Source organism: Prionailurus bengalensis, chromosome B4, assembly GCF_016509475.1.
Source record: "Prionailurus bengalensis isolate Pbe53 chromosome B4, Fcat_Pben_1.1_paternal_pri, whole genome shotgun sequence".
NCBI classification, from domain to species: Eukaryota; Metazoa; Chordata; class Mammalia; order Carnivora; family Felidae; genus Prionailurus; species Prionailurus bengalensis.
The window spans coordinates 12727422-12754641 of NC_057358.1; the positions used below are offsets into that span (position 1 = coordinate 12727422).

General features: G+C 49.8%; 1 protein-coding gene across 5 annotated transcripts in view; it reads right to left on the reverse strand.

Moving 5' to 3' along the window:
- The window catches only part of FRMD4A (FERM domain containing 4A), a 616540-nt gene that overhangs the window by 138491 nt on the left and 450829 nt on the right, over positions 1-27220 (reverse strand). For all 5 annotated transcript variants that reach the window (XM_043563478.1, XM_043563479.1, XM_043563484.1 and 2 more), the window contains one exon: positions 10010-10104. In XM_043563478.1, coding sequence (XP_043419413.1) covers positions 10010-10104 — 95 coding nt within the window. The remainder of the gene's footprint in view (positions 1-10009; positions 10105-27220) is intronic.

Genomic DNA, 27220 nt, shown 5'->3' on the forward strand with positions numbered 1-27220 from the left:
TCATATTGCTTCCTCTGTAGAATGTCCTTCCCCTCCTTCCTCACCAAGTGAAGGCTGACCCACCCTTCAAGACCCAGCCTTCCTGTGTCCTCCCCCCGAAAACCTTCCTTGACGCACCTTCCCACATCACACACCAGCCTGAGCTGAGCTCCCCTCTGGAGCACCCATCCTGGGCATACAAGCTGCTGTATTTTCCACACCCCACGGAACTTTCTCTGAGTATGCTGTCTCCCAATAGGCCTTTTACATCTGAAAAACAGAGACCTACCTCATAAGGTAGAAATATGTGTATAGAAGGTGTTAACACAAATATTACCCCTAATAATTGGTTCATAAGTTACAGCCACTCTCTTCCTGCCTCTGAAAGTGTCTAAAATCTCCCAGAATCTTCTCTTTAGGCTCAGTCTCCTGCAAACATGCTATATGCATGCTCTATACCATGACTCTCATCATGCTGTTTCTCCTCATTGGAATAGTCTCTCCATCCTCATTATCCAAACACTAGCCACTGTTCAAGGCTGAGTTCTGGTCTTTCAGAGAAGTCTCCCTTCGTTGCTTCAATCTGGGGTTTCTTTCAAACTTCTCCAGGGTTCTGTTCATGTCATCTACAAAGCATTCAGCACACTCTTAAGCAATTATGTAAAATACATAAACCTTACCTCTAAGGGGTAAGTTTTCAACCCTTAAAAAAAAAAGTCATCCCCACCACCTAGCACAGTGCCTGACAAGTATTAGGTGCTCAAAGGCAGGTGCTCCTCGATGGGATGACTGCCACCGAAATGGGTTCGTGCCTGCAACTCAGTTTACGAAGGTGACCTAGAGGCAACGCAGAGGTCAACGCTGCTGAAAGCCAAGCTGAATGTTATCCAGAACTCCCCCGGCAATGAGAGGCACACCAGGTCACGCAGGGCCACGGGGGGAGGCTCCCGTGTTGGTTACGAGGCAGACAAGGAATAAGGAGAACTCAGAGCCTTACTGGGGTTTCCATGGGAAAGGCAAGACAGGGCAGGCGGAATGGCTTCGGGTTGGCTGGTTTCAATGATCCTGGCAGGCTCTGAGGCATCAGGGCTGTCCCCAGCCGTCTGGTCCCGGGCCCTGAACTAATTAAGGGCAGGGGCAGTCCTGGCTCGGCGTGCGAGAGTTCTATGAAGAAGCTGGTTCACAGGGCTGGGCTCTGGGTCACAGGGGAGGTGCCAACAGCTTTGGCTGTTTGGCTCTGGAACGTATGGATGCCAAACTAGCAGAGAATCTGAGAAAAATGAGAAGAGCGATCCACCCGCCGCCCAGGCAGAGTTAAATTTTAATCTCTTGCCTGACAACAATCTGTGATCAAGGGTCTGGCAGGAGCCATCTTTTTAAACAAGGACCCTCACAAGACCAATCCATAGCCCAGCCCAATGGCCCAACATTACTGATCACACGGGCTGCCGGGGATTCGACTCGGGTCTCAGGGGGAATGAAGGATTCATCCGGTGAAGAGCCCCCAAGTGGGGATGCCGTCCATGAGGAGACACAGACGCGGGTGTTACTTGGATACGACTCTTGAGGCTGCCACCTGCCTTTCTTCATCTGTGTTAAGAGAAGACAACTGAGGAAGAGATTCCCTCTTTAATTTCATTCCTTCCATTACATTTTTTTAAGTTTATTTATTTTGAACAAGAGAGCAAGTGCACAAGGCGGGGGGCAGGGGGGAGAGGGAGAGAGAGAGAATCTCAAACAGGCTCTGTGCTGAGCGCATGGGGCCCCCGATAGGGGGCTTGAACTCACAAACCATGAGATCGTGACCTGAGCCCAAACCAAGAGTCAAGACACTTAACTGACTGAGCCACCCAGGCGGCCTCACATTAAATATTTTTTTAAAGAATGGCGGTTTATTTAATTGGAAATTCCTTTCTTTGCAGCCATATATTGATTTCGCAGTTACCAAGCGATTAAATAGCTAGAAAGTAAGAAAACGGTCAGGAAGCAGAGAGAACGAGAAGGCCAGAATCCACCCAAATTGAATAGCCAGCCTCTGAGGAAAAATGAACTCCTTTTCTCCATTTCTTCTACTTGAACTTCTCAACCCACAACTGAGGGATGTGTGGTCTGACGCACACACATGCGGAGTTCTGATAACCACGGACAGGTGGAGGTCCCCGCACCCGGAGCCCTGGGACCCTCGGTGGAAGAAAGCCGGCCCACTCCATTCTAAGGGCCTGCAAAAATCTCCTCACTGCAAGCTGCTTACAAAGGCAAGACTAAAGGGACAGGTGACTCACCCAAGGTCCCTTATGATAACTGCCTGATATCTGGGCAGAAGCTAAAAGACGGATTAAAACGTAAACTGGAAACTCCAGGCCGCCATTTTGGGTTTGTGAGCATATTTTCTGCTCTCGTATTTGGTTCAAAGTCACATCTGCTACAGCCACCAGTACCAAGGACTCCTCACCGTGCAGGATGTTTCACTGCCTAGGTGACACCCCACCGTCTCGGCACCAAGTCCCTTCCTCAAATATTTCTTTTCTCTTGAAATCAGGGTGGGATGGGGAACAAATGGGTCAAAGGACCATTTTCTCTATTCGGTTTAATTAAGAGATGTCTGATAGCTTGGTTTTCATTATTCCCATCGATTTTTCATTTGAGAACGCGCATGAGAGCATTTACCAATAACAAAGCAAAAAAATAAAAAAATAAAATGCCCAGTAGACACTCAGAGTATTTATGTTACTGCTTGGCTGATAACTATCTTTAAAGCTGAGCAAGATAACACTCATTTGGTTTATGGTGGCAGAAGGTCAAACCGTTGGGTCAGTAATAAATATGCAACGGCTTCCGGGCAACGGAAATTGGGTGCATTCATTTAACACACTGCTCTTAGCTTCTACATATAATACAAATGGATTTTTGGTAGGAGGGTTGACACCTTCAACAGAGACGGCCCTAAGGAGGGCTTTGTTTATAGAGTGCTACTGGAGGGTGGAGGTGTGTGCAAAGTCCCTCTGAGCTGATGGCTTTTTGGACCCCCAGGAAGAACAATATGCTGTGCCTTTGGGAGGTCTTTATTGTAGACAGGTCATTTCCCATGGGATGAGCTTCCAAAGAAGGCCAACGGCAAGAGCATGAAATTCTTACAGTCCTCATTGGATGGGGGGGAGTGGGCAGAGCTCTCTTCAAACGGAAGAATGTTGAGCTAGTTCGTATCCTTTGTCGGAAATATGTGTTCTCATCGAGGACAGCTCAGGGCGAATAGTTTAGCTAGAAACTCTCAAGCAGTGGCCTTCAAGTGTGTGAGTGAGTGTGTGTGTGTGTGTGTGTGTCAGAGAGAGAGAGAGAGAGAGAGACAGAGAGAGAGACAGAAATTAAGATGCGCATCAAGAAAAACAGATGAGTAAATAATGAGCTGTTCAGTCCCTGACTTTATGGCTTTGATTTTTTTTTTTTATTTACGGAGGAAGTGTTTGCTATACTATGTTCTCTTAAGTCTATTCCAAATTTTCTTTTATAGCACTTCCTACATTATATGTGATGATTTACCTCCTAAACTAAAAATACAAGCCCTACAAGAGGTCAAGGCTAGTCATTTCTGTATTTCCAGTGCTTAACAGTGGATGCTAAACAAACACTGGTTAAAGAACGACTACGTGGGGCGCCTGGGTGGCACAGTCGGTAAAGCGTCCGACTTCAGCCAGGTCACGATCTTGCAGTCCGTGAGTTCGAGCCCCGCGTCGGGCTCTGGGCTGATGGCTTGGAGCCTGGAGCCTGTTTCCGATTCTGTGTCTCCCTCTCTCTCTGCCCCTCCCCCGTTCATGCTCTGTCTCTCTCTGTCCCAAAAATAAATTAAAAACGTTGAAAAAAAAAAAAAAAGAACGACTACGTCAGCGTCACATATGCCCCATCGATCAATATGGTTGTCGGAGGGAGACTGTCATCCACGTATAGACTATTGCTCCTGCCCTAAACAGTCTCCACAGTTGAATTTACTGTTCGCCTACCTCCAGGATCTGAGCTCCACCATAGAGCTCACACTGGGAATGAAAAGGTCAGGAGGAAGCATGGATCCCTAAGTCCTCCTCAGATCGCCCCATTCTTTTTTATTTAACTCAGCTGCACACAGGAAGCGTTCTAAAGCCCTTCTCTGGTCACTAAATAGAAGGTAGTGTGGTTTGCCATATGTCTGATGTCTACACGGGCTATCGCCAAGGTAGTGACGAGCGCTGAATGCAGGTTCCCAGAAGGAGCAGTTACGACCCAAGCACAGAAGCCCTGGCACTGGTTTTTCTCCCCAGTCTCCTGGGACAGAGCATTTAATGAATGGGAATTTGCAAACCTATTTCTAAAATTACTTTCCCAGAGCTGTATCTTCCTGCAATTGGAAAGCTGCTTTCCTGCTTTATTTTTATGATTATTTTATTTAGAAAGAGAGAGACAGAGACAGAGAACAAGTTGGGGAGGGGCAGAGAGAGAGAGAGAGAGAGAGAGGGAGACAAAGAATCCGAAGCAGGCTCCAGGCTCTGGGCTATCAGCACAGACCCTGATGTGGGGCTCGAACTCGTGAACCGCGAGATCAGGACCCGAACTGAAGTTGGACGCCTAACCTTGACTGAGCCACCCAGGCGTCCCCTCTATTTTAAAATTGTAGATAAGCTTGAGAGCGAATGCTCATCAGCTAGACCCTTCTCAGATGCCTCGGCCAATGCCAGTAACAACAGTAAGAACTCAAGGACACCGCAGAGCACAGGAGTCTCCCCCTGTCCCAGCACTGAGACCACCGATGCATTTCCAGTCGGACGCTTTAGACCTAAATTATTTGGGCAAATCAGACTCTGCAAATGGTACCAATCAATGATGTGATCAATTGAAACATAGCATGTTGTTAAAAAAAAAATCCTTAATTGGTTCTTATGCTAGGATTCTGGCTTCATGGTGTCTGTGAACCCTCTAAAATTTAAGCATACGTTATTATGTGTATACACTGTGGTGGAGGCAATGGAATGTAACTTGTTAACAAATTTCAAAGGGGGTCTGTGATTAAATAAGAGGCTGAGAACTAGTCATTTTCTTGATTGGTATGTGAAAATACATTCTAGCCGTACCTGGCTTTTAAAATGTGCAATGATGACTAAAAACACGTTTCCTTCCCCCTCAGCTTCCTAAATACCACCTCAAGGTTTTCAGGACACGAACACTCATTTACTGCATCTGACACACCATTCTTTTTTTTTTTTTAATTTTTTTTTTCAACGTTCATTTATTTTTGGGACAGAGAGAGACAGAGCATGAACGGGGGAGGGGCAGAGAGAGAGGGAGACCCAGAATCGGAAACAGGCTCCAGGCTCCGAGCCATCAGCCCAGAGCCCGACGCGGGGCTCGAACTCACGGACCGCGAGATCGTGACCTGGCTGAAGTCGGACGCTTAACCGACTGCGCCACCCAGGCGCCCCAACACACCATTCTTAATATTTATCAGAGGAGATTCAAATTAAAATTTAAATATACTCTGACAATCATTCCTTCAGCTTGGGGTACGCTTGACCATTTCTGTGAAAGAGGCTACAAGTTGTTTTTTAAAATATAGTATCATCGTTTTTGTAAGTATGCACTGTGCTCACTGTGGGGCTTGAACTCACGAACCCGAGATCATGAGTCACAGGCTCTAACTACCGAGCCAGCCAGGCATCCCTAGGATAAAAGTTATTTGGAGCTTTTGATGATGGGATCCTCCATCACCAATTTACAATGTAAAAGTTAACCAAAAAAATTAAACACTTGGGTGGTAAAGGATGTTGGCATATGTCCAAAATCACAGAATTGCACGCGTGAAATATATACAGTTCTTTGTATACCAATTACACCTCAACAAGACTATTTTTCTATAAAAAGGAACCCAAACAGAGGAAACAAAATGCTGATGGAAAACAGATCAGATAACTAAAAACACGGCTTTACTGATTTAAATTATGTAACCCAGAACCACGGGCTCTGAAAGCAAAAACAAAACACCAAACAAAACTTGGGTGTTAAAACAGCAAGGAAATAAGTCAAAAATAAAATGTATAAAGAACATTCTTGAAATGACGGTGCCAATGACTGATAAATGAACATTTCAGTTATACCATACGTGCTCATGGAAACACTACATCTGAATGAGTTTATTCTTAAACGTTAGGTTTCCCGAGTCTCCCCAGGACGGAGAGAGCCTGTAATTGTGTAGGTCCGTGGCGTGTGTCATGACATAATTGGTCATATGTGGCCCCAGATATTCAAAGTGTGAGTGAACTCGGCTTCTCTTCTTGGATAATAGGAGGAAGCAGAGAAAATTCACACCAACTTTCCTGTCTTTCTAGAACAGGGGTTTTCAAACTTGGCAACTTTAAATAATCAATGGCAGAGCTTTGAAAGATCTTGATGCTCAGGCCACAGCCGGACCAATTAAATCAGAATATGGGGTGGGGGGCCAGGCACCGGGATTTTATAAAATGTCCTGTTAGGCGCCAGTGTGTAGTTAAAGCTGAGAACTGTGACTCTAGCAAAACATAATTATTTTAAGACCAAATTGAGGCTGGGCTCTTAGGTTGTTTCAGAATGTTTTAAAGGCTGCCAAAATGTCATTGTTTGGATCACCAGCATTCAGGCCATTTACAGATGACCATGGATAACTCTCTGTAATAGTCATTAAAAAATAAAAGGGGTGTTGGGGGCGGGGGAGGCGTGCCTGGGTGGCTCAGTCAGTTAAGCATCTGACTCTTGATCTCAGGTCTTGATCTCGGGGTCGTGAGTTCAAGCCCCACATTAGGCTCCATCCTGGGTGTGGAGCCTACTTCAAACAAACAAACAAACAAACAAACAAACAAACAAACAGTAAAATAAAATAAAAGGGGACTAAAGGCGACTGGGTCCTGGAACAGAAAGAAAAAAGGGCATTGGTGCAAACTGGTAAAATTTAAATGAAGTCTACAGTTTAGTACCAATAACAATAGTATACTAGCACCAATGGTAATCTCTTTGTTTTGAGAAATGTAACACAGTTGGTAAGCTATTAACATTTGGGGAAGCTGGGTGAAGGGTATATGGGAACTCTGTGCTAACTTTGCCAACTCTTGTGAGCCTAATTCTTTCAAAATAAAAAAGTTAGAGTTGGATTAGAAGAGGACAAGGCGAAGCTAGTACTAACACTGCACAAGTGCGGATTAGCTGACAATATTAAATATCTGTTGGCACAAAGTCGTGCCCTGTGGACTTAGGCACCTTATTAAAGGATACAACTTATGGGGTGAGAAAAGCTTAGAGAAACTTCCAATCTCCTGTCTTCATTTTGCTTTTATGTAGCTCTTCTCCAGCCCCACCCAGATCCTACAAAATGTCATCAGCAGCAGTTAATGTTAAAGGGCTCAGGGGCAACATATGACCTACAAGTCGTATATTCTACCGTAAGGAATCATGATAGGGCCCGTGGTACCTTGCACTGGGTACAGAACTTTATGGCCCATAAGCACTTTCCAAATGTTAGTCTTGCCGGGTTTGCATTAGGAAATATGCAAACCCACGGAGTATATACCATGGGCTGTAATAAAAGATAAAACTTCAATTTCATTTTGTTATAAGAGACACGGTGTGCACCCGCATAAATCTTTCTCACGCACACACACACACATGCGTGTGCGCACACACACACACTCCACATCAGAGTACACACCCACAATTCAGACACACACTTTATTAAAGAGCCTGTGTTAGTCTGGAAGCGCCCAGAGTGAAGCATATGACCTCATATGACCACCAGCGAGGCCGGGTCTCAGCCACAGGCACTACGTTCTGGTGGCAGCTGACCTCTTTCCTACCAGGAAAAAGGACAAAAGTTCCGATAATGAATGAGGACATCAGCCGCCATCTGTTGGCCCCAGGTGTTGCCAGGCCACAGCTGACTATGCCCTGAGTCATGGCTATTCTTTTGTTTCTGTCTCCTTGTCCCGGTCCCTCGGGGGCCCCTGTTCTTGATTTTCATGGGGCCCCTGGCACTGGCCGACTCCCAGTGAGTCAGGCCCACCTGGCAGCCGTGGTCCTCGCCCACCGAGCTCCTGCCAGCTGCCTCCCACTCCTACACTCGCTGGATGGGCCCTCCTACCCGGCCTCGGGTGAAGGGGATGGTGACAGCTAGGCTCTGCCTTGCCCATGCCAGAGGATGGCTCACATCCTCCCCAGGACTGCCTCCGATCCCATCACTCAAGGGGAGCAGGACGCTTTCTGCCAGCCTGGCCTCACACTTACACACACAGGGGCACACTCACGCTTTCCTGGCCAGCCCAGAGAACCAGGAACACGAAGTCCCACAACAGACGGGCCGTTTGATGGGCCAAGTGCACTGCCCTGTTGGCTCCCACTGTCCTTTCGGCACCGCGCGGCTTCGTGCCGTCCTCTCTCTCGGGAGGAGGGTGACTTTCTACCTTCCTTCCAGCCCGTGCTGTTCAGGCAGTGATGTGCAACATTCAACAGGAGTATTTCCTCCTCGTTGGCCTGGCACGACATGCTCATTCTATGATTCTTGTTTATTCAAAAGGGAAGTCTAATTGGGACTCATGGAGAGTTCACGGATGTTTTAACAAGAGTAAACATACTTGGGCGACGTGAACAATGGGATATGATTAATTGGAACTTCTGGTTTCCTTCTAATTAGTGAAACGCATGAAAAGCAATTTAGAGGGTTTCACAGTGATTCTCAGGAAAAGGGGCAGAAAACATCTGCATTTGTGAAAGTGGACGCTCTCGGTGTGTATTTGTTTTAAAGGATTTGTTTTCTTACCGGGCCGGCTCCTTCCCACCAGAGCCCCCCAGCTCCCAGCCGTGCTTACTGGTCCTACTTCCAGGCCCAGTGATCATTCTAGACCAGGACTAACACTCCGGCTTTCCTTCCTGCTCAGTTCCCTAGGGGCTCCAGGAGACAGCTGACCTGGCTCCGCCCGGCTTTCCTGAGGACCGTGTGGCTCTGCTCCCCACGCCTGCAACCTGCTCACACCTCTGCCTGAAATGCTGCCAGTGTGGCAGGCAAATGTTCCAGTTCAGTCCAAGATGGTCCCAGTTTATGTGCCCTTTGACTCACGCTGTCCGATTCAGGTGATAAATCAGACGGCCAGCTCCTGAGGCTAAATGTACCCATGTGCAGATACAGCCGATGACCTATGCTCATCCCAATGTGGACGCCTCCTGTCCCGGCTTCTGCACTTGTCTGGCCTTGATGGCACCATCTGGATTGGTGGGGCCTGGCCTTCCCTGTACTGTCTTGTCCAGTGACTCACCTAACCCTTATCTGCCAGTATTCTAGGAAATCATCTCTGTAATTCCAAATATTCGGAGGAGTGTGAGTGTGTGTGTGTGTGTGTGTGTGTGTGTACACAAAGGGGAAGAAGATCATGAACCATTTCCTTTTTTGCATCTTCTCTAGGAATCTGTGCCGGCACTCTCTTTTGCAAAGAGTACATTAAGAAGGAAATTGAAATTTTAGTAAAGATATTTCTTACTTGTGTTGCAAAATGCCACTTCACAGAGCCAAAGTGAAAACCACTGAAAACAAATGTACTTCTCACCAGAGGGATGATACGAATCTTCGATTTTTATATTCGACTTCAGCCGAGACAGTGAAACTGCACAGATACTTTTCATTTGAATTTATCATCAAATTCATTTCCTGTTATTGTTACTCTAACACTGGAGAGAAAATATTTAATTTCCAGAAGTTTTCATTTAACTTTAATAGGAAACAAACCCATTCGAATCCCCTTTAGAAAAAATACACAATTCAGTTCTGAACACGAACGTGCTTGACTGTGAGAGCTAGTTTACCTAATAATTTTATATTAGCATCACCCTAATTATATCCTTTGGCCGTTCCAGGCATGATCACAAGGTCTTTGAAATTTGGATGATGAACTTGGACTGACCCCATACCGCGGGACCCAAGCGGCCGGCAAGCAGATTCGGCTGTTGACAGCTGGGACTTTCCCTGTAGGATCCGAGGGCTCGGGGTAGCACTTACGTCTCATCTGTGAAGGCTATTCCGAAGTATTCCTTTTCCTTCAGGTTGAAGTGCGATGCCACGAGGTCCAGGAGCTCCTTGGCCAAAAGCTTGGGCTGGAGGGAGAATGAGATGGAAAAGGGACGAGTGAGTAGAGGTGACTCATCCTCAGACACACAATCTCAGGTCGATGTAATTTTTTAAATGGAATGTCTCAAAGCTCAAGGACATCAATGCAAGTGATTTTTTAAATGTTTTATTTATTTTTGAGAGAGAGAGAGACAGAGCATGGGAAGGGGCAGAGGGAGAAGGAGACTGAACCTGAAGCAGGCTCCAGGCTCCAAGCTGTCAGCACAGAGCTGGATGCAGGGCTCAAACTCACAGACAGTGAGATCATGACCTGAGCTGAAGTTGGATGCTCAACCGACTGAGCCACCCAGGCGCCTCTATGCTCCACGATTTTATTTTTTATTAAAAAAAATTTTTTTTAACGTTTATTCATTTTTGAGAGACAGAGAGAGACAGAGCATGAGCAGGGAAGGGGCAGAGAGAGAGGGAGACCCAGAATCCAAAGCAGGCTCCAGGCTCTGAGCTGTCTGCACAGAGCCCAACGTGGGTCTCGAACTCATGGACTGAGAGATCATGACCTGAGCTGAAGTCGGACGCTCAACCGACTGAGCCACCCAGGCGCCCCTATGCTCCACAGTCTTAAATCCAAACAATAAAAGTACCTCCCTCCAGGAATGTTAAAATTAAGGTCAAAGAACCTGGGGAGTAGAACTGAAGAAAAATTACAAACTCACCCTCCAGCTGCCTTTCCAAAGGAGCAGTCTTTAGATGAGAGTGTTTTTTATCATAAACTCTTTTTTAAACATCTCTGTCAACTGGGGCTCCTGGGTGATTCAGTCGATTAAGCACCGACTCTTGGTTTCAGTTCAGGTCATGACCTCACAGTTTCTGAGTTCGAGCTTTGCATCTGGCTCTGCGCTGACAGCACGGAGCCTGCTTGGGGTTCTCTCTCCCCCGCTCTCTGCCCCTTCCCCTGCTTGGTACCTCTCTCTCAAATAAATAAACATTTTAACAAGTTTAAAAAAACAAATAAACATCTCTGCCAATCCAAAAGAGCATGCCAGAACTTTCGGCATGAAAGTATTGTAGACGCTGTATGGTCAATACATCGTTCCCCTTGGTCAACTGTGGTCGAGATGACCTCAGAGCGCCAGGCTGTGAGGTGGGGGCAGAGGAGGGAAAGGCCATCTGAAGGAGACATGTGGCTAATGGGAGTAGTTATTTCTAAATCAGCTTCCAGATCAGGTATCTGCAAAGCCATGGTCCTTCTGACAATTACTGCACTCCAACCATACATGCCGGGTCTCCAATCAGAGTGAAACCAAACATTCCAGAAGAGAAAACCTTGTGTTTTTTTCTCTGTGTGTGTACACGTGTGGGCATTTATGCCCATCGATACACCTTCCCGAGTATATTTCCCACTCAACTGGTTACTCGGCTGAGTTTCTCTGTTAGGAGAGTGCACAAGGGACATGTCAATCAAGAGTCACCTGACAGTTTCAGCTCTTATTTCACTTTTTAAAGAAAGTTTATTTTGAAAGAGAGAGGGAGAAGGGGGAGGGTGGGGCAGAGAGAGAATGACAGAGAGAATCCCAAGCAGGCTGCATCAGCGCAGAGCCTGACATGGACCCTCATCCCACAAACAGCGAGATCATGACCTGAGCCAAAATCAAGAGTTGGACACCAAACTGACTGGGCCGCCCAAGCGCCTTCTTGCTTCACTTGTTGAGTGTTGCTATGAACTGTACCAAATTCATATGTGGAAGTTCCAATTCCCGCTGGGGTGGTATTTGGGGGTGGCCCCTCTGGGAGGGTAACTAGGCTTAGATGAAGTCATGAGGGTGGGACGGTCATGAATGGGATCAGAGACCTCACGAGAAGAGACATAGGAGAGATTGCTCTCGCTCTCCCTCCCCACCACGTGAGGACACAGGGCCAAGGCGGCCAAGGCGGCTGTCTACAAGCCACAAAGAGAGCCCTCATGAGAACTCAACCAGGTTGGCGCCCTGGTCTCGAACTTCCAGCCTCCAGAGTGTGAGAAAATACATTTCTCTTGTTTAAGCTCCCCGAGTCCGTGGTGTTTTGTTACGGCGGCCCAAACTGACGAATACAGGTGCACTTCCTTTAATTCGGCAAACGTACTGACCATCTCACGTGAGCCGGGCACTAACCAATCCTGCAGGGCACAGAGAAATAAGTGGCACGCAGCACCTGCCGATAAGGAGTGCTTACCGGGGGCACAGAGTATGAGCTGCTGTGCATTTCAAAGAGCCAAAGCAGATGGTTTCCCTTTGCTGTCTCCCTCCTGGGCTCACAGGGTGGCAGCCTGCGGGCCTCGGTGACCGTCAATTTACCGACGAAAGCGCCTGGGAATGACAGGGCTCGTGAAGGTACAGGCTGTTGCCAGCACCAGGGGGTCCCCGGCCACCCAGATACAGAGCATGTGATGCACAGGCCATGCCTGAATTTGGAAGATACTACGGCGGATTTTTAAATTGCTGGGCGCCATACTTTATCTGTCCAAATGACTGCCATTCCTTTCAAAGCCGTCACGGGATTTCTATGACGCCTGCTAACGCTCACAACATTTTTGATAATCTTTCGGGATGCCTGTGAAGCCCGTGTCACATACGCAAAAGCATCCTGACTGGTGAGAAATCTCTTTGCACTCAGAATGGATCCGAGTTTTTTCTAAGTGGCAAAAGTCACTTAAAGTCAAGTGCTGTGAGTGGGACAGAGGTGGGGGAGGTGAGCACGCTGGGTCACACTGGTCTTACAATATGGGGTGATTACTGTGGGTTCTTGGGGGTTATGGGGAGGTTTCTGGCCCAAACTTGGAAATGACAGGAGTAGTAGTTCCTTCCCTTTGAGAGTTAAACGTTAAAGCCAACATCTCAACGGAATTGATCAGAGACACGGAAACTGACCCAGGAAGCGAAAGAATTACTCTCAGGGCTGGTATAGTTTTTTCTAGAACATGACTAAGCGTAGTAATCGTTCTATGGAAGGGGCGGGGTGAGTGGAAGGGGTGTGTGGGGAGAGGAATGCAGGGGTGGGGTGAGTGGAAGGTGTGTGTGGAGAGGGGAATGCAGGGGGAAGGAAACGTGGTCTTAGCCAACAGGCCTTGAATATTGAGGCCCCAGAAGTAAGGCCGTTTACATGGCGGACGTGGAGGCCTGGAGTTACTCTAGCTGACCATATGAGATGCTCATCCATTAACTCTCCTTCTAACGCCACTCCTTCTGAAGAATTCACTGAGGCAATGCTGAGTCCTAGATATGGTGCTGAGCAACTCTCCCATATGACCGCCTTACCATCTAGCATAAGAGTCTATCATTCCTTTTGCCAATGGAGATCCTGGGACTTGGAGAGATCAGGCAGGCCGTCCTGGGTCTCACAGCAAAGCCAGGATTCCAGACAAAGTCAGGCCAGACTCAAGGGCCACGTGCATCACGCCTCTGCCATCTTGCCTCTGCTGACTCAGTTCTTGGGTGAGAAGTCAAAGGCCCCTGTGCCCTGAGGGCCCTGTGTGGGTGAGGGTGATATCACTCACCTGAAGCCAGTACACTCACACTATGGATTTACACGTCGGTATTTTGAACTCGGGTAATGTGAATCTTCCCCTGAGGATGAACCATCATGTTTCTGAGTCGGCAGAGCTTAAGAACGGACTTGACATGCTGAAGAAATCACCAGAGTAATGGATGCCATTCTAGGAGCCTCGTGACGGACTTGTGGCTGCTCTGTGGTGACACAGCCCTGTGATTTACCCTGTAACCACAACCCTGTCCGCAGTAAGAAAACGAATTTTCTCGGCGAGTCGTAAACTGAAGGCAACCACCAGGCTCTGAGCTCTAGCCGCACCGCCAGGATAACCTCTATCGCCTCCAACTACGTTTTTTAAAGAACCGTATGCATATCTTGCTTAAAAAGTGAAAAGGGTGAGGTCCCGTTACTTTTATACAAAGGCTATCAGAGGTCCTATGTGCCATGCTCCGTGAAAAGCCTAAATTTATTAGCCACAGTTTACGAAGAGGGAAATAAAGGCACTGAAGGGGAAGATAACAGATCCCAGAAGATGCGGAGGTGACAGCTCCTGAATCTGAGGCTCCTGTGGAAGCCACACTCTCTTCCTCCGCTGTCACGGTGACCGGCGACACGGCTGCGGGAAGGTGCCACATCGGTGAGAAGGAAGACTCCGGCCCCACGGGCCTGATGGATGTGTAGTGTGAGCAGGAAACAAACCGCACCGTTAAGCCCCTGTGACGTCTGGGGCTGTGTGTCATCCCAGCATAACCCGGCCTACCCTGATTGATTCAGGCAGCGTATCAATTACTCTCTAATTCTCTGTATGGTTGGTTTAAAAACCACTTAAGGCTTCAGCTCTGTGATTTCCTGATCTTGCAACCTGAGACAATATCCCACCTCGACACTATGATGATTAATGTGCTACATGGTTCCGAACATTTCTTAAACTCGTTTAGAGAAAGTTGCTCAGTAAGCACAAAGCTTTGGGCCATGATGTACTTGGAAGGGATGTTTACAGAAGCCTTGCTGATTGCACTTTGCTGGTTACTTGCGCTGTAAACATTCGTGGGGCTTTGCAGGGGCCAGGCGGGGAGCGAAGACAGAAAGGCAGCCGGTGGCCCAGTCGAGCCCTACAGGACATACCGGGCAAGCTGTGCGCATGTCAGGTCAGAAGCCGGCCGCTCTGGGTCACTGGGGTGTCCTGGCCTGATGAGGTCAGTGCATTTAAGTCTGGCTTCCTCCCAGTCTGTAATTAACTATGCTCACTCGAGAGCTTCCCCCTTTGCATTTTCATTTTTTCCTCAGGTTCTTTTTTCATTTGTCCTTCTATGTTTTTATTCCTCCTTATGCATGACAAATGGAACCTCTTTGTAAATGTCCCTCTCAAAATGTGCTGCCTGATGGAGCTGCTCATGATGTTATAGCAAGATGGCCTTTCTGGGGCTTAGAAGCCTGGGTTTCGGTCACATTCTTCAGGGGAAAGGGCAGGGTAGCTCTTTGGCATTGTGGTCTCACTCTGCCACCCCGATCTGAGTTCCGCAGGGCTCTGGACTATTCCGGTGGCAAATGTGCTCACACGGGGGCTTCCAGAACGAGCCCTGTCTAATGACTGGTCCGCTTCCAACATGGGACACGATCAAAGAACACTTCCTGCGGATGCAGGGCTCTGAAGTGCTGTAGGCATGTCCCCAAGACGATGATCCTTCCAGGTGACCTCTGTGAGCCACCCTGGCACAACCCAGAGAGAGGAATTGGATGATCGGTGGTACCCTGTCTCCTCCCCGATTTTCCCCACAATATTTCACCATCGCTCACATTTTATACTGTCTCTTTAAACTCAACACGACTACATCCCAGACGGACGCTCGCGGACAAACTATAATCTCTCTGAGCGTATCTTCATCTCTAAAATCACCAGCAAGATCCAGGAACTGGATTCCTGCCCTAAAACATTCACCTTGATGTCATTATGAAAAGTAGTTTCTTTCTTCTCTAAAAAAAACCCACCCAACCTTCTCAAGGTCTATCCACCGTTTCTGCAAAGCTTTACAGCCATTCTGTACCCCCACCTTGATCTCTCAAATCCAGTCATTTCTAAGTTACTTAACCTCTCTGTGCCTCAGTTTCCTCAGCTGCAAAATGGGGATGCTGACTGTACCCACGTCCCAGGACTGTTCTGAGGATTAAATGAATTCACTTCGATCTACACAAAGTACGTAGGCAGTGCCTGGCGCCAAGTGAGTGTCCTATAAGTTCATTATTATTTCAGACCCTCATTACCTCACCGATGAATTATTATAATAACCTTCTAAATGGTGTCAGTTGCTGAATGCCAGCCTGGTATTTCAGGCCACCCTTTGACTCTAGATCCAATTTATCTATGCAAACTCACCCTACCCAGTTCCCTATAATAGAACTCACTTCTGTTCAATCTTTTTGTATTGGTGTAAGGGAAACGCCAATCTCATTTTGACTTCCTAAACTTTTGCCCACACCATCCTCTCTCCTCCCCCTCCCCATGTAAATTTACCCTGTTCAAGGCCCACTTCTTCCAGGAGGCCCTCCCTGACCACACCACCGCCAAATGGTCTCTTTTCCCTCCGGATTTCTGTAACATTTGCCAGGCGTACCCCAATCACCTTTGGCACGCAGGCTCTCGTGCTGCGGTGAATTTAATGTAATTTGAAAACTTTCCGATTGTGGGAGAATACTCATAAAACCCACCATCTTCACAACTTGTAGGTATCCAGTTCAATACTGTGAAGCATAATCAGTAGGTGAACATATTGGACACGTACAATATATCAGGCATACTGTTACACAACCCATCTCCACAACATCTTCCTCTTGCAAACAGAAACTCTGTTCCCATTAAACAACAACTCCCCACCCCTCCTCCCCTAGCCCCTTGCAACCACCATTCTGTTTTCCATTGCTACCGTCTGACTGCTCTAGGTTCCTCATATAGGGGTGATTATACGGTATTTATCCTTTTGTGCCTCGCTTTTCTTCTTAGCATAATATCCTCAAGGTTCATCCCTGGTATAGCAGGTGGCAGAATATCCTTCCTTCTCAAGGCGAAGTAACATTCCACTGTAGGGAGAGGCCACGTTTCGCTTATCCATTCACGTGTTGATGGACACTTGGGCTGCCTCCATGTTTTGGCTGTTGTCAATAACGCCGTGTGAACACAGTGGATTTTGTGTGACGGGATTTGTTGCACCCTATAACGGGCAGAAGGGTGGCCCGCAGAAGGCCCCCTAATCTCTGGGAACATGTATCACCCTCCATCCCAAAAGATGTAACTTGTGAGAGGGAAAGTTTATCCTGGATTATCCAGGTGACCCCGAATGAATGACATGGATCCTTCTAGGGCAGAGGCAGAGGGAGTTTTGACACAGGGACACACACACCATAGACGGTCACGTGGAGAAGGCAAGACTGGAGTGACAAAGCCACGTGTCAAGGAAGGCTGGAAACCACCAGCAGGTTGGAGACGCAAGGTACGGGTTTTCCCCTCAAGCCTCTGGAGGAAGGCACAGCCTGGCCAACAGACTGACTTCAGCTCTGCCTTCCAGAACTGCAAGAGAACATGTCCCTGTAATTTTTTCCCTGAAGTTTGTTTATTTTGAGCGAGCGCGCACGAGTGGGGGAGGGACACACAGAGAGGGAGGGAGAGTGTGTTTCTGTAATTTGTTTTCGAGTTCGTTTATTTTGAGAGGGAGAATCCCAAGCAGGCACTGTGCTGTCGAGCCCAGCACAGGGCTCGAACTCCAGAACAGTGAGATCATGACCTGAGGCAAAATCAGGAGTTGGACTCTCAACCGACCGAGCCACCCAGATGCCTGCTTCTCCGATTTTAAGCCACCGAGTTAGTGGGTAGTTTGTGATGGCAGCCTTAAGAAACTAACACACATGCTCGGACTGAAACCCCAAAAATCTGGTATCCCCCATAGTGCCTGACATACAGTTCCCGACAGCAAGAAACTCTACCCCGGGTAGCTGGTTGAGGCTTGAGTAAAAGGGATCTTTGATTAGTATCTGAGTTCTCTCTTCATAATAGTGTTGACTTTCCAGGCAAGGAAGCCATACCCACAAGTCCAGGTGGGGAAGCCTCGGTCTCAGAGCCGCCCCGGGTCAGTCAATGGCACAGTGGGTTTCAACTCAGGGGACTCTCCCCTCAAGCCCTTGCCTGTCATGGGGGCATCGCATAGATCCTAAATCAAGGGAACTGCCACTTCTGAATTAATTGCATTAAGAAGAAGGAAAACATCACACGGCTCCCATCTGTGCTTGGGGGGCAACCAAGGCCGTAGGGCCCCAAGACTGACCCCTCCCTTGCTTTCCTCCCCAAGGCCATTTAGGACAATCCACTTCTCGTGCTGTGTGCACAGGGACCACTGGGTGGCCAGCAGCATTGCTGGCCGGGCCCCCATGAAACAGCGATTCCCTGCCCGGCAGTGGCCACGGCTGGGCAGGCGGCAGAAGGTGCGGGAAGAAACGCAGTCACTCTGCCTTTTCTTTCCAAGTTCTCTGGAAACCTAGAGGGAGGGAGGGGTGCAGAAGGGCAGCTCCAAACACAGACGTCTGAGTCTGCAGCCTCTTTGAAGCCCTGCCTGTTACTGTGTTTCCCCAGCAGCTGGGAGCCTGTCTCTTGCCCTCCCCCTGCCCCTGGGGGCTCTGTAATAAGCAGGGCCAGTCAGTGCTCATCGGCTGCCCATTATTCCCGGGGAGGGGGCGCCGGTGATGGAGAGAAAGAATGAGGTCATTCTGCACGGGGACAGGGGTCTGGCGGCCCTCCCCTTCCCGGCCACCCTCTAGATGCTCCGGCTGATTAGCTGGGGAGGCCGGCTTCCTTCCTGCCCTCTGAGCATGGCCCTGGGGTCTGTGACGGGGGCAAACGGAGGCCACCTCCTCTCTGCAGGCTGATGTGAAGAAGCATGGGTTCTGGGGCTTTCCAGGCCCGTGGGATAGGTAGCAGGGGTCCCGAAGTTAAGTTGGTCCTGCCCGGGAGAGCATCTCTATGGAGAGGTCCCCATCCGGCCAGAGGACCCGAGACAAACTGCTGTATTTGCAGCTGAGGAATGGCCGGCAGCGGCCACGGCCACCATTAGGCGCTTCTGTTTACGGGTGTGGCCCCTGTCCCACAGCTGTACTAGGTGCTTTACACAAACTGATGGGTCAGCCCTCACCAGAAGCCTGGGGAGAGCATGCCTGATGCAGGAGGGAGCTGGGGGGGGGGGTGTTGCAGAAGTAACTGGCAAACACACACTAGTGACTGGCAGATCTTAGCCGAACAGCAAGATCACCCTGGAATGCTCGATCCTATAAAGAGCTGGGCAGACCAAGCACCCACTTAACTTCCAGGGAGGAAACGAAGGCGCAGCGGGTGTGGACCTACAAGGACGAGGGAGGTCCCTTAACTGCCAGCACAGGTAGGGCTGGGGTCCGAGGACCCACCGCAGCCCCTGGGCCCTTCTCTGGTTCTGTGTAAGCAGGGACCATGCAGGTTGTTTGAGAAAGGGCCACAAAGTTCTGGAGCAGAAAGCACAAAAGTGACAAGGGGTGTCCCAGCAGGCAGAAGGCGGTCATTTGCACACATTCTGCTAAGGTCCAGGTTTCCTGGCCTCTCCCCGGCTCTCCCTCCTGCTGCTCCCCACCCCCTACCCTGTTCGTCAGCACCATCATTTTCTGCAGGCCTCCTCCTGCTGGGTTCTGGGCTGCAAGCTGCACTTATATCGTCCAATTCAATCTTCAAAACAATCCTGCAGTGGTTTCTGAATGAGGACACGGGGGGCTTATGAGTGTTAGCATGCCCAAGGTCATAACCCCCCCCCAAGGGCAACAGAGCATAGGAAAGGCGTGAGTCTGGGAGTGACTCCAAAGCTTTGGCTTTAAAGACTGGGTACAGATCCAGCAAGTAACATAAACAGTGCAATCAGGAGGGGACAGAAGCTGCTTTTTCTAGATGCAATAGGATTTTGCCTGGCCGTAAGTTCCTGGGGGGGCAGGGATCAGGTTTTAGGAAATATCACAGCCCTGCAACCTAGCACAGTGCCTGACACACAGCAGGTGCCTAATAAAGGTTTCTCACCGGCAGACTGGGATACACTAAAGGGTCCCGTAGCTGAGTGTTACAGCAGCCTCGCAGGGACGCAGACCACAGGCCAGGATGACACCCACCAGCTCTCTCAAGCACAGGACCGCCGGGCAGAGACTGTGTGTGGCTGTGCTGAGTGACATGGGGCCAGATGCCACGTGCTCGGATGCGACAGAGTCGCCCGGTTTCGACAGGATGCCACGATGCGTACTTTGGCCAACGTGACTCGTAAGCCCAAGAAGAGATGTGTCGTGACTGTATTCCTCACCCCTATTTCAGTGCACCTCTTCCTCCTACGGACTTACTCCCTGACACCAGCTCACAATCCTGACACCATCCTTACTCCCTGACACCAGCTCACAATCTCACAACCGGCTCCTTGAATGGCTTCCCTCCCCCTCCTCCCCGTCCTGTCCTCTCTCCTGCCGACAGACAGACTTTGCCATTTAGCCTAGAGACGGGGACTCCCGGGGACAGCCCTTTTGGGTTCCTGTGCAATTCCTGAAGACTGTTCTTTCTACTACGCTATTGTAGCCCCTTGTTCTCTTCCTCTTATTTCCACATGCCTTCCTCCCACATTTTGCTAAGATACAGCTTGATCTCAGGTTCAGAAAAGTTGGGGTTGGTATCAGCCTGGGACGCAGAGGTTTTCTCATCCATGCATTTGAATGATGCCCAATGGGAAGGCTTTGACAGGCGTACATAATTACTGCTCCTCCAGAAATGCAAAGTGCTTTTGCCAGCCGGCTGGGGAGCCTGCTTTATTCAGGATCTGCCCCCCCTGGGACCCTGGGCGGGCGGGCAGGTGTTCATTAGGGAGAGCCTGCTGATTAACACAGTAGCCCCCAGACGCCAGCCCGCTCACGGCAATGTCACAAGGACACTGCCACCCTTGCAGGGTGGCTCTCCTCGGCAGCCTCTTTGCATTAATGAAATAATAACTGTTTCGCTGAGGCGAAAGCACAGACACAAAACAGTCAACGTGGCTCCATCGGATAAGGCTGCCAAGTCAATTCTGAGATATTTCTAGCAAAGATGGGGACGCTGAGGTTCCCGGGATTCAAGCTTCCCCTTCCACAGGCATCACGTCTACCACTTCTAATTTGCTCCTGTAAAAAAACCCCAAAAAACAAACAAACAAAAACCTGCTCTGCAACCCCATTATAACCCTGTCTGGTCCTCCAGTGAGTTCTACATCACGATTTCGGATGTGAACTGCTCATACACTCACTGGGAGCTGAAGTGTGTTCTCCAGGATCTAACCGGAAGATTAGTTCCTTTTCCAGTCGGCGAAATGGCCTCAGGACCCACTCAAACTGGAGGTCTTCAAGGCATGGCACGCTGACCCATTCTCTTTTCTTGGTGCTCAGGGAAGAGTGGAGAAGAACACCGTTCAAGAGCATCTTGAAACTGCATCTTTGAAATGGGCTCTGTGTGGAACGTACGGGGGCCACGATGCTTCAGGCCAGCCTCAGTCATTCCCTCCGTCAATTTTATGGTCAGCGGCAGCTAGGAGCTCTTAGGAGCGTCACTTGCGAAGGCACCGTGTGGCCACAGAGCAGAGAGCAGTAGCAAAGGTGGAGCCATTTGCACGGATCGGTAGGTTGATCTGCTAACCTTTCCAGTGTAATGCAGAGAAGAGGCGTCCTCTGCCTGGAGCGTGGCTGGTGTTCAGACGATGTGGCCTGCCTTCTAGTGTGACAGTGGTGGGAGTCAGGAGTTCGTGAGGGTGTAAGGTTCACGTGTTCCTTTGTGAAACCTGAGCCGTGGACTTAGAGTCAGACCACAGGGCTCGGAAAGACAATTCTACCTGGTGTGTATGCTGCTCAACCTTTACTGTTGCTTTGAGACCCTGGGACAACAATATCGAGGCTTGGAGTTGTTGTGAGAATCAATACCGGATCATTCATACAGTGCCTGGTGCGTGGAAGGTGCTCGATAAAAGTAGGCTCCCCTTTTCTCCTTCGATCAGTAACTGAGTCCCCATAAAAATCACAGAGCCTCTCGCTGCTTTGCCAAGGACCCACTCTGATCAGAATCTCAACCCTCTCTGGATTGAGCCGTCATATCCTCTATCTCAGGAGCCATGACTGGACCATCACTATGCAGTGAGAACAGAAAGCAGATGACCTCCCTTGGAATTCAACTTGTTTGGGCAGACTTGCCCTCAACAGCATGCCTTCTCCACTCCTGGGGGTCTGCTCAGTAACAGCCCCCACCTCCATGTCCTGGAGGACCTTACCTGCTCACACCTGTCCCTGCCTCCCGCCCCTTCAGTTACCAGCTACAAGAGACAGGAGCCTCGCTCCGGCTCCAGGGAGACGCCCGGAGACATGTCACTGGCCTGCCAATGTTTGTCAGCATTTTAATTTGGAAGTTCCCCGAGCCTCCTCCCTGTGGATCCTTCCCCCGTTTCTCCTGCAAACTGCTGGCAGGTACATGCTGGGGAGATACACCGCGCTCTGCTGGGGACGTCATTTCCAGTATGATTAGAAAGGCACTCTCCCTGGGTGGGGTAGGAGTGACGGAGACATGCAGGTACCGGTGTCCCGGGAAGCGAAGGAGGGAAGATCAACTTTGCTGAAAAACATTTACTCCCGAAGAGCGGTTTCATTAAAGTTGGACGGCCAATGATGCCAAAGGCCCCGCCCCCCCTCCCCTCGTCATGCTAATTTAAGCGGATGAGAACAGACGATGTGCCGCAGGGTCCAGAGAAAAAGTGTGCGCTCGTAATATCCTCCTCGGATCAAAAATATTATCTTATTATTTGCCACTCCCGCCCCCGACCACTTCCAGATTTGGAGGAGGCTTATAACATTTTAAATGGCCTAAAATAGGGGGATTAAGAACATATTGTAAGACAGAGGCCACGGGAGGATCGGACACGGGAGACAAACTAATTCCTGCCACCGTCCCAGACTGTATGTACCAGGCTACGCAGGGCAAGTTCGTTAGCAGGCTTGAGGGGGCAGGCTAGGTGCACGCACACTCCCTTTACTGGAAGGTGCATCAGAGAAGGAACCTGTCGTACGATTCCATGCGTGAGGGCCAGGAGATAACGTGCCTTCTACCCAGTTTCCAGGAACGAAAGAGACGTAGCTCATGTGAGATGTTTCATACGCTAGCCCCTGACAAAGCCCAGGACGCAGACGCTAGGCACCATTTTTGCTGCTTGGAGCAGACGTTAAGACCGTTTCTCAACACCGGATGGTATATTCTGGGGAGCAGTCTTAGACATTTTCCTAAGAGAACGTGGCCAGAAATTTTGGAGGCCATATTTTATTAGGTTTTAAACCCACGCTTATGTCAGACGTGAGCAGTCTGGCATGGACATTCTGTCTCGATTCTACAGCCAAGCCACATAAGAACGGTGAAGTCAGTCCCAATTCAGGCAAAGCAAAACAGCCTCCTGCAGACCGATAAGACGAGAGGAAGGAATCATGTTCAAAAAATCACATTCAGAAAAGTGAAAGCAGGTGAACGGAGCCAAGTGCCCTTGGATCTGAGCGGGATGGACTGGAGGGGCTGGCAGTCGGCCAGGAGGCAGGGAATGGCCTGGGTCCACCCTTCCTCTTGGGCGGGTCTATAGGCACGCCCCGAGGAGATGGCCCAGGGGAGGCCCCACCACCGGAAGGGTAGGTGGGAGAGCGGGAGGGAGAAGGGGGTCTCTTTGCCCCCAGCAGCTTTCTGCTCTTTACGTCTGGGCTCACCCCTGCACATCTGCTCCCACAGCCTCCATGCCTCTTCTGCTTTCTCCACGACCCAAACCGCCTCTCATTTGGGACCCTGCACAGTGACCCCTGTGCAGACAGCTGCCTTCAGCTCACCCCCCGTCTGGTGCCTGTCTGGTGCCCTGGCATCTCCATGGCTGGTGCAACTCGCGGAGGTACACACGCCTCTCGTGACGCACTTGGCCCATGACATTCTCATTGTTGTTCACAGTCTCTTTCTTTCCAAGAATGACCACACCTTGGGAGCAAGAACGGTGTCGTATGTTCATTTCTATTACATTTGGCCCAAGTGGGCAGTGGACGGAGTTCATGTGGTTCATCCAAACATGGATGGATTCAAGAATCCATTGGGGCGTCTGGGTGGCTTGATTGGTTAAGCGTCCGACTTCGGCTCAGGTCATGATCTCACTGTTCGTGAGTTCAAGCCCCACATCAGGCTCTGTGCTGACAGCTCAGAGCCTGGAGCCTGTTTCAGATTCTGTGTCTCCCTCTCTCTCTGCCCCTCCCCTGTTCATGCTCTGTCTCTCTCTGTCTCAAAAATAAACGTTTAAAAAAAAATTTTTTTTAAAAAAAGAAAAAAGAATGAGTGAACAGTGAGGCAGGGATACAGGGTTCCAGCGACAGAAGTCTTCAGACTGATAAAAAACCAGCATTCCCCTGGGCTCTATTCCCAGGTCAACGCCCCCTCAATCGCCACAGAGGCTTGGGTGAGCTTATCTCTTCTTCTGGTTCTAATGCCCACCAAATTCAAGTGCATGCCAAAGTCAGGGGCACCAACAATTGCTGGAGTCTCTACTAGTTCATGAGGGCTCTTCCAGAGAAGGTCCAGCTTAGGGACCTGTCAGCCCCAAGCACCCTTTCTAAGTAGAGCTCAGCAAATGGGGGAGGTCTGGCAGAGGGAATGAAGAAAGCCAGGACGAAGGCGCGCATCCCAGCCTGATTTTGTCACCTGCCTGTCTCTTCATGTCAAAATCGTTTCATCAAAGTAAATCAGCGGCCTGGCAGGGCCATCTGCAACGTCTCACTTGAAGACTGCTGTGAGATGATGCACGTGTGGGGCGGAGGACCCTCTGACCCCTCCCGTCGCTGGTGTCTGGGCCCAGCACTGGCTCATCTGGGGTTCTGCCCGTGCGCCCCTCCAGCTCGTCCTCACATTCTCCTTCCCAGAGCACAGTCAATACACTTTACGTTCATAATAGCTTGTCAGTCCAGAGAGAGAGAAATCATCACAGGCTGTGACCCCGCAGCGACAAGTGTCACTGGTTGCTAGGCAGGGTGCCCTCTGGGCAGGGAGCTGTCACTCCTGGACCCCCTTTCCTTCACTTCTACGAGGGAAGGGTCAGACGACGGCCCAGGTCACCAGCACAAAGGAGATTTTGTTGTCTGTGCTGCTGCCTTTCAAAGCCTCCCTGAAAGTCTCCACCGAAGAAATCAAGGATTCAACTTGGCAGGAGTAGGAGGTGGAAAAAAAAGATAATGCAAATATAACATATCTTCCTCCCAGAGCCTCTCTAAAGTCATGTTGTAGTCGAATGAGTCCAGGGTTGAGAGCAGGGTTTCAGGAGCTTGTCCCGACTCTGCTGGCCACGTAATTCCGTGGTTCAAAGAGCAGAGGGTTTGGGATACGCAGGTGGCTTCCCACTTCTGCATTTCACCTATTCCTGTCCCTGCAGGACCAGCATGAGGCTCTGCATGAACACAACCCCAACTGTTCCATCTAACGCCTTATAAGAGGCCAGAAGGAGAGTCTCACCCCGTGAGTTCATGTTCAGGGTTGTACGGAGTATGAGTGTGTGCGTATGTGCACACGTGCATGCACGCTTGACCTCGGTATCATGACTTTTGATTTTTTTTTTTTAATTTTTTTCAACGTTTTTTATTTATTTTTGGGACAGAGAGAGACAGAGCATGAACGGGGGAGGGGCAGAGAGAGAGGGAGACACAGAATCGGAAACAGGCTCCAGGCTCCGAGCCATCAGCCCAGAGCCCGACGCGGGGCTCGAACTCACGGGCCGCGAGATCGTGACCTGGCTGAAGTCGGACGCTTAACCGACTGCGCCACCCAGGCGCCCCATGACTTTTGATTTTTAAAAATTAATCCAGACCTACATCCTTCCACATGACATGTCTCAGCTGGACACAAACGCAGGAGAAAGGTGAGACCCTCGTGTTCAGTCTCTGCCGGGTTTTTAGACAGACATGATTTCTCTGTCCCTCAGTAGAGCTCCCCTGGACGACACTGGCCCCACGAGCTGCCAGCTGGAGTCCTGGGCATCGACCGGGGCCTTACGGACCCAGGGTCACCCAGGTTAATACACAGGTGGGGACTGGGGTCAGACACCTGGATTGGAATCGTGGCTTGTGAACTATTGGGGGATTGCGGCCAAGTGGCTTAATTTCTCAGCTTTTAGCTTCCTTTCTGTAGAATGGGTTTAACGCCACTGGTCTTATGAATGTTGTAAAGTTGGAGACGACAGTATGTGCCAAAGGTCAGTCAGTCCTCGACACGTGGTTATGACAGAATGCCTGCTAACTTCTCTCAGCAGTTCTCCTGCCACACCCCAACTTCTGTCAACATCTCATCTCAGGTTAGCCTCCTCTGGGTAGGAGCTGTCATGCCCAGGAAACACATGGGTGTTCACCAGGGCTGAGGTACACGGGAGGGTCCCCGCGTCTGCATGGATGCACAGAATTCACCAAGCCCACTATCAGGACCTTCCTGGCTGACCCCGAGAGAAGTCTCCTCTTGGTTCATAATCTTCAAGACTTTCACTTCCTCGGAGAGTGGAAGGAAAAATAAAACAGAGCAAAAGCAAAAACAAAGCCTTGCCCTGATTTACATCTAGTGCAGGTGAGGGGAACCAGTTCTCCCACTCCGCTGCCTGCACGGCGAGCTGGGACCCTGCACTCCCTCCCTGCACACTTTCGACGGCTCCCTTTGGGGATACATCCCAGGCAGGCCTTTCAAACTACTTGATTAAAATGCCCTCAAGGGCTCTCCATCGTACTCCCCAAATCTGTCCCCCAAACAGAACCTGGTGCTTTGTTCACAGTTGGAGGCTCCAGAACGGGAAGCAGGAGGTGTGGGCAGAAATGTCACCTGGGATGTTGTTCTAAATTAGACATTTCCAGCCCCGGCTGCACATGAGGCCCTCCGGGGAAGCCTGAAAAGCCAGAGCCATCTGAGCCCCACCCGAGAGGCTGACTGACTGGGTCTAGGAGGAGCCCAGGAACCAGCTGATTCTTATGTGCAACTGGGATTGTGAGTCTCGGGGCAGAAACACTGAGTCGGGGGCGGGAGCTGATCTGTGGTGTTATCCGAATTCTGACACCTTTCAGTTTATAGGCTGCCTTCACATATATGCTCCCCTGATGCGGTGGTAGTGTCCGTGGAGCACCTGCTGTGTGCTGGGCAGTTTGCGACAGGAGCTCACAGGCAAGCGGTCCCCAGCTCCCAACACTTGTGGGGCCCCGCCACAGGCCGCGTGATTGAGAGCCCCGATTCCGGAGCTTTGGGGCCTCGGGCAAGTTCAATGAACCTCACTGATAAATAACAGCACTATTCATCCTCCTGTCATGACGGTCAAGAGCCTGATAACGGGTAAAGCCTTAGAAGGGCATCTGGCATCTAATACAGTCATCAGAAGTGCTCGGTGATAAACACATTATTGCAGTTAATCTCAACAATCCCAAGAGACAAGCGCTATGGTTACTGTTATTCCTATAGCAAAGGTCACATGGCCATCACGTGGTACACGGGGCTTCAAACCCAGGCAGGCAAAGTCTAGATCCCACGCATCTAAC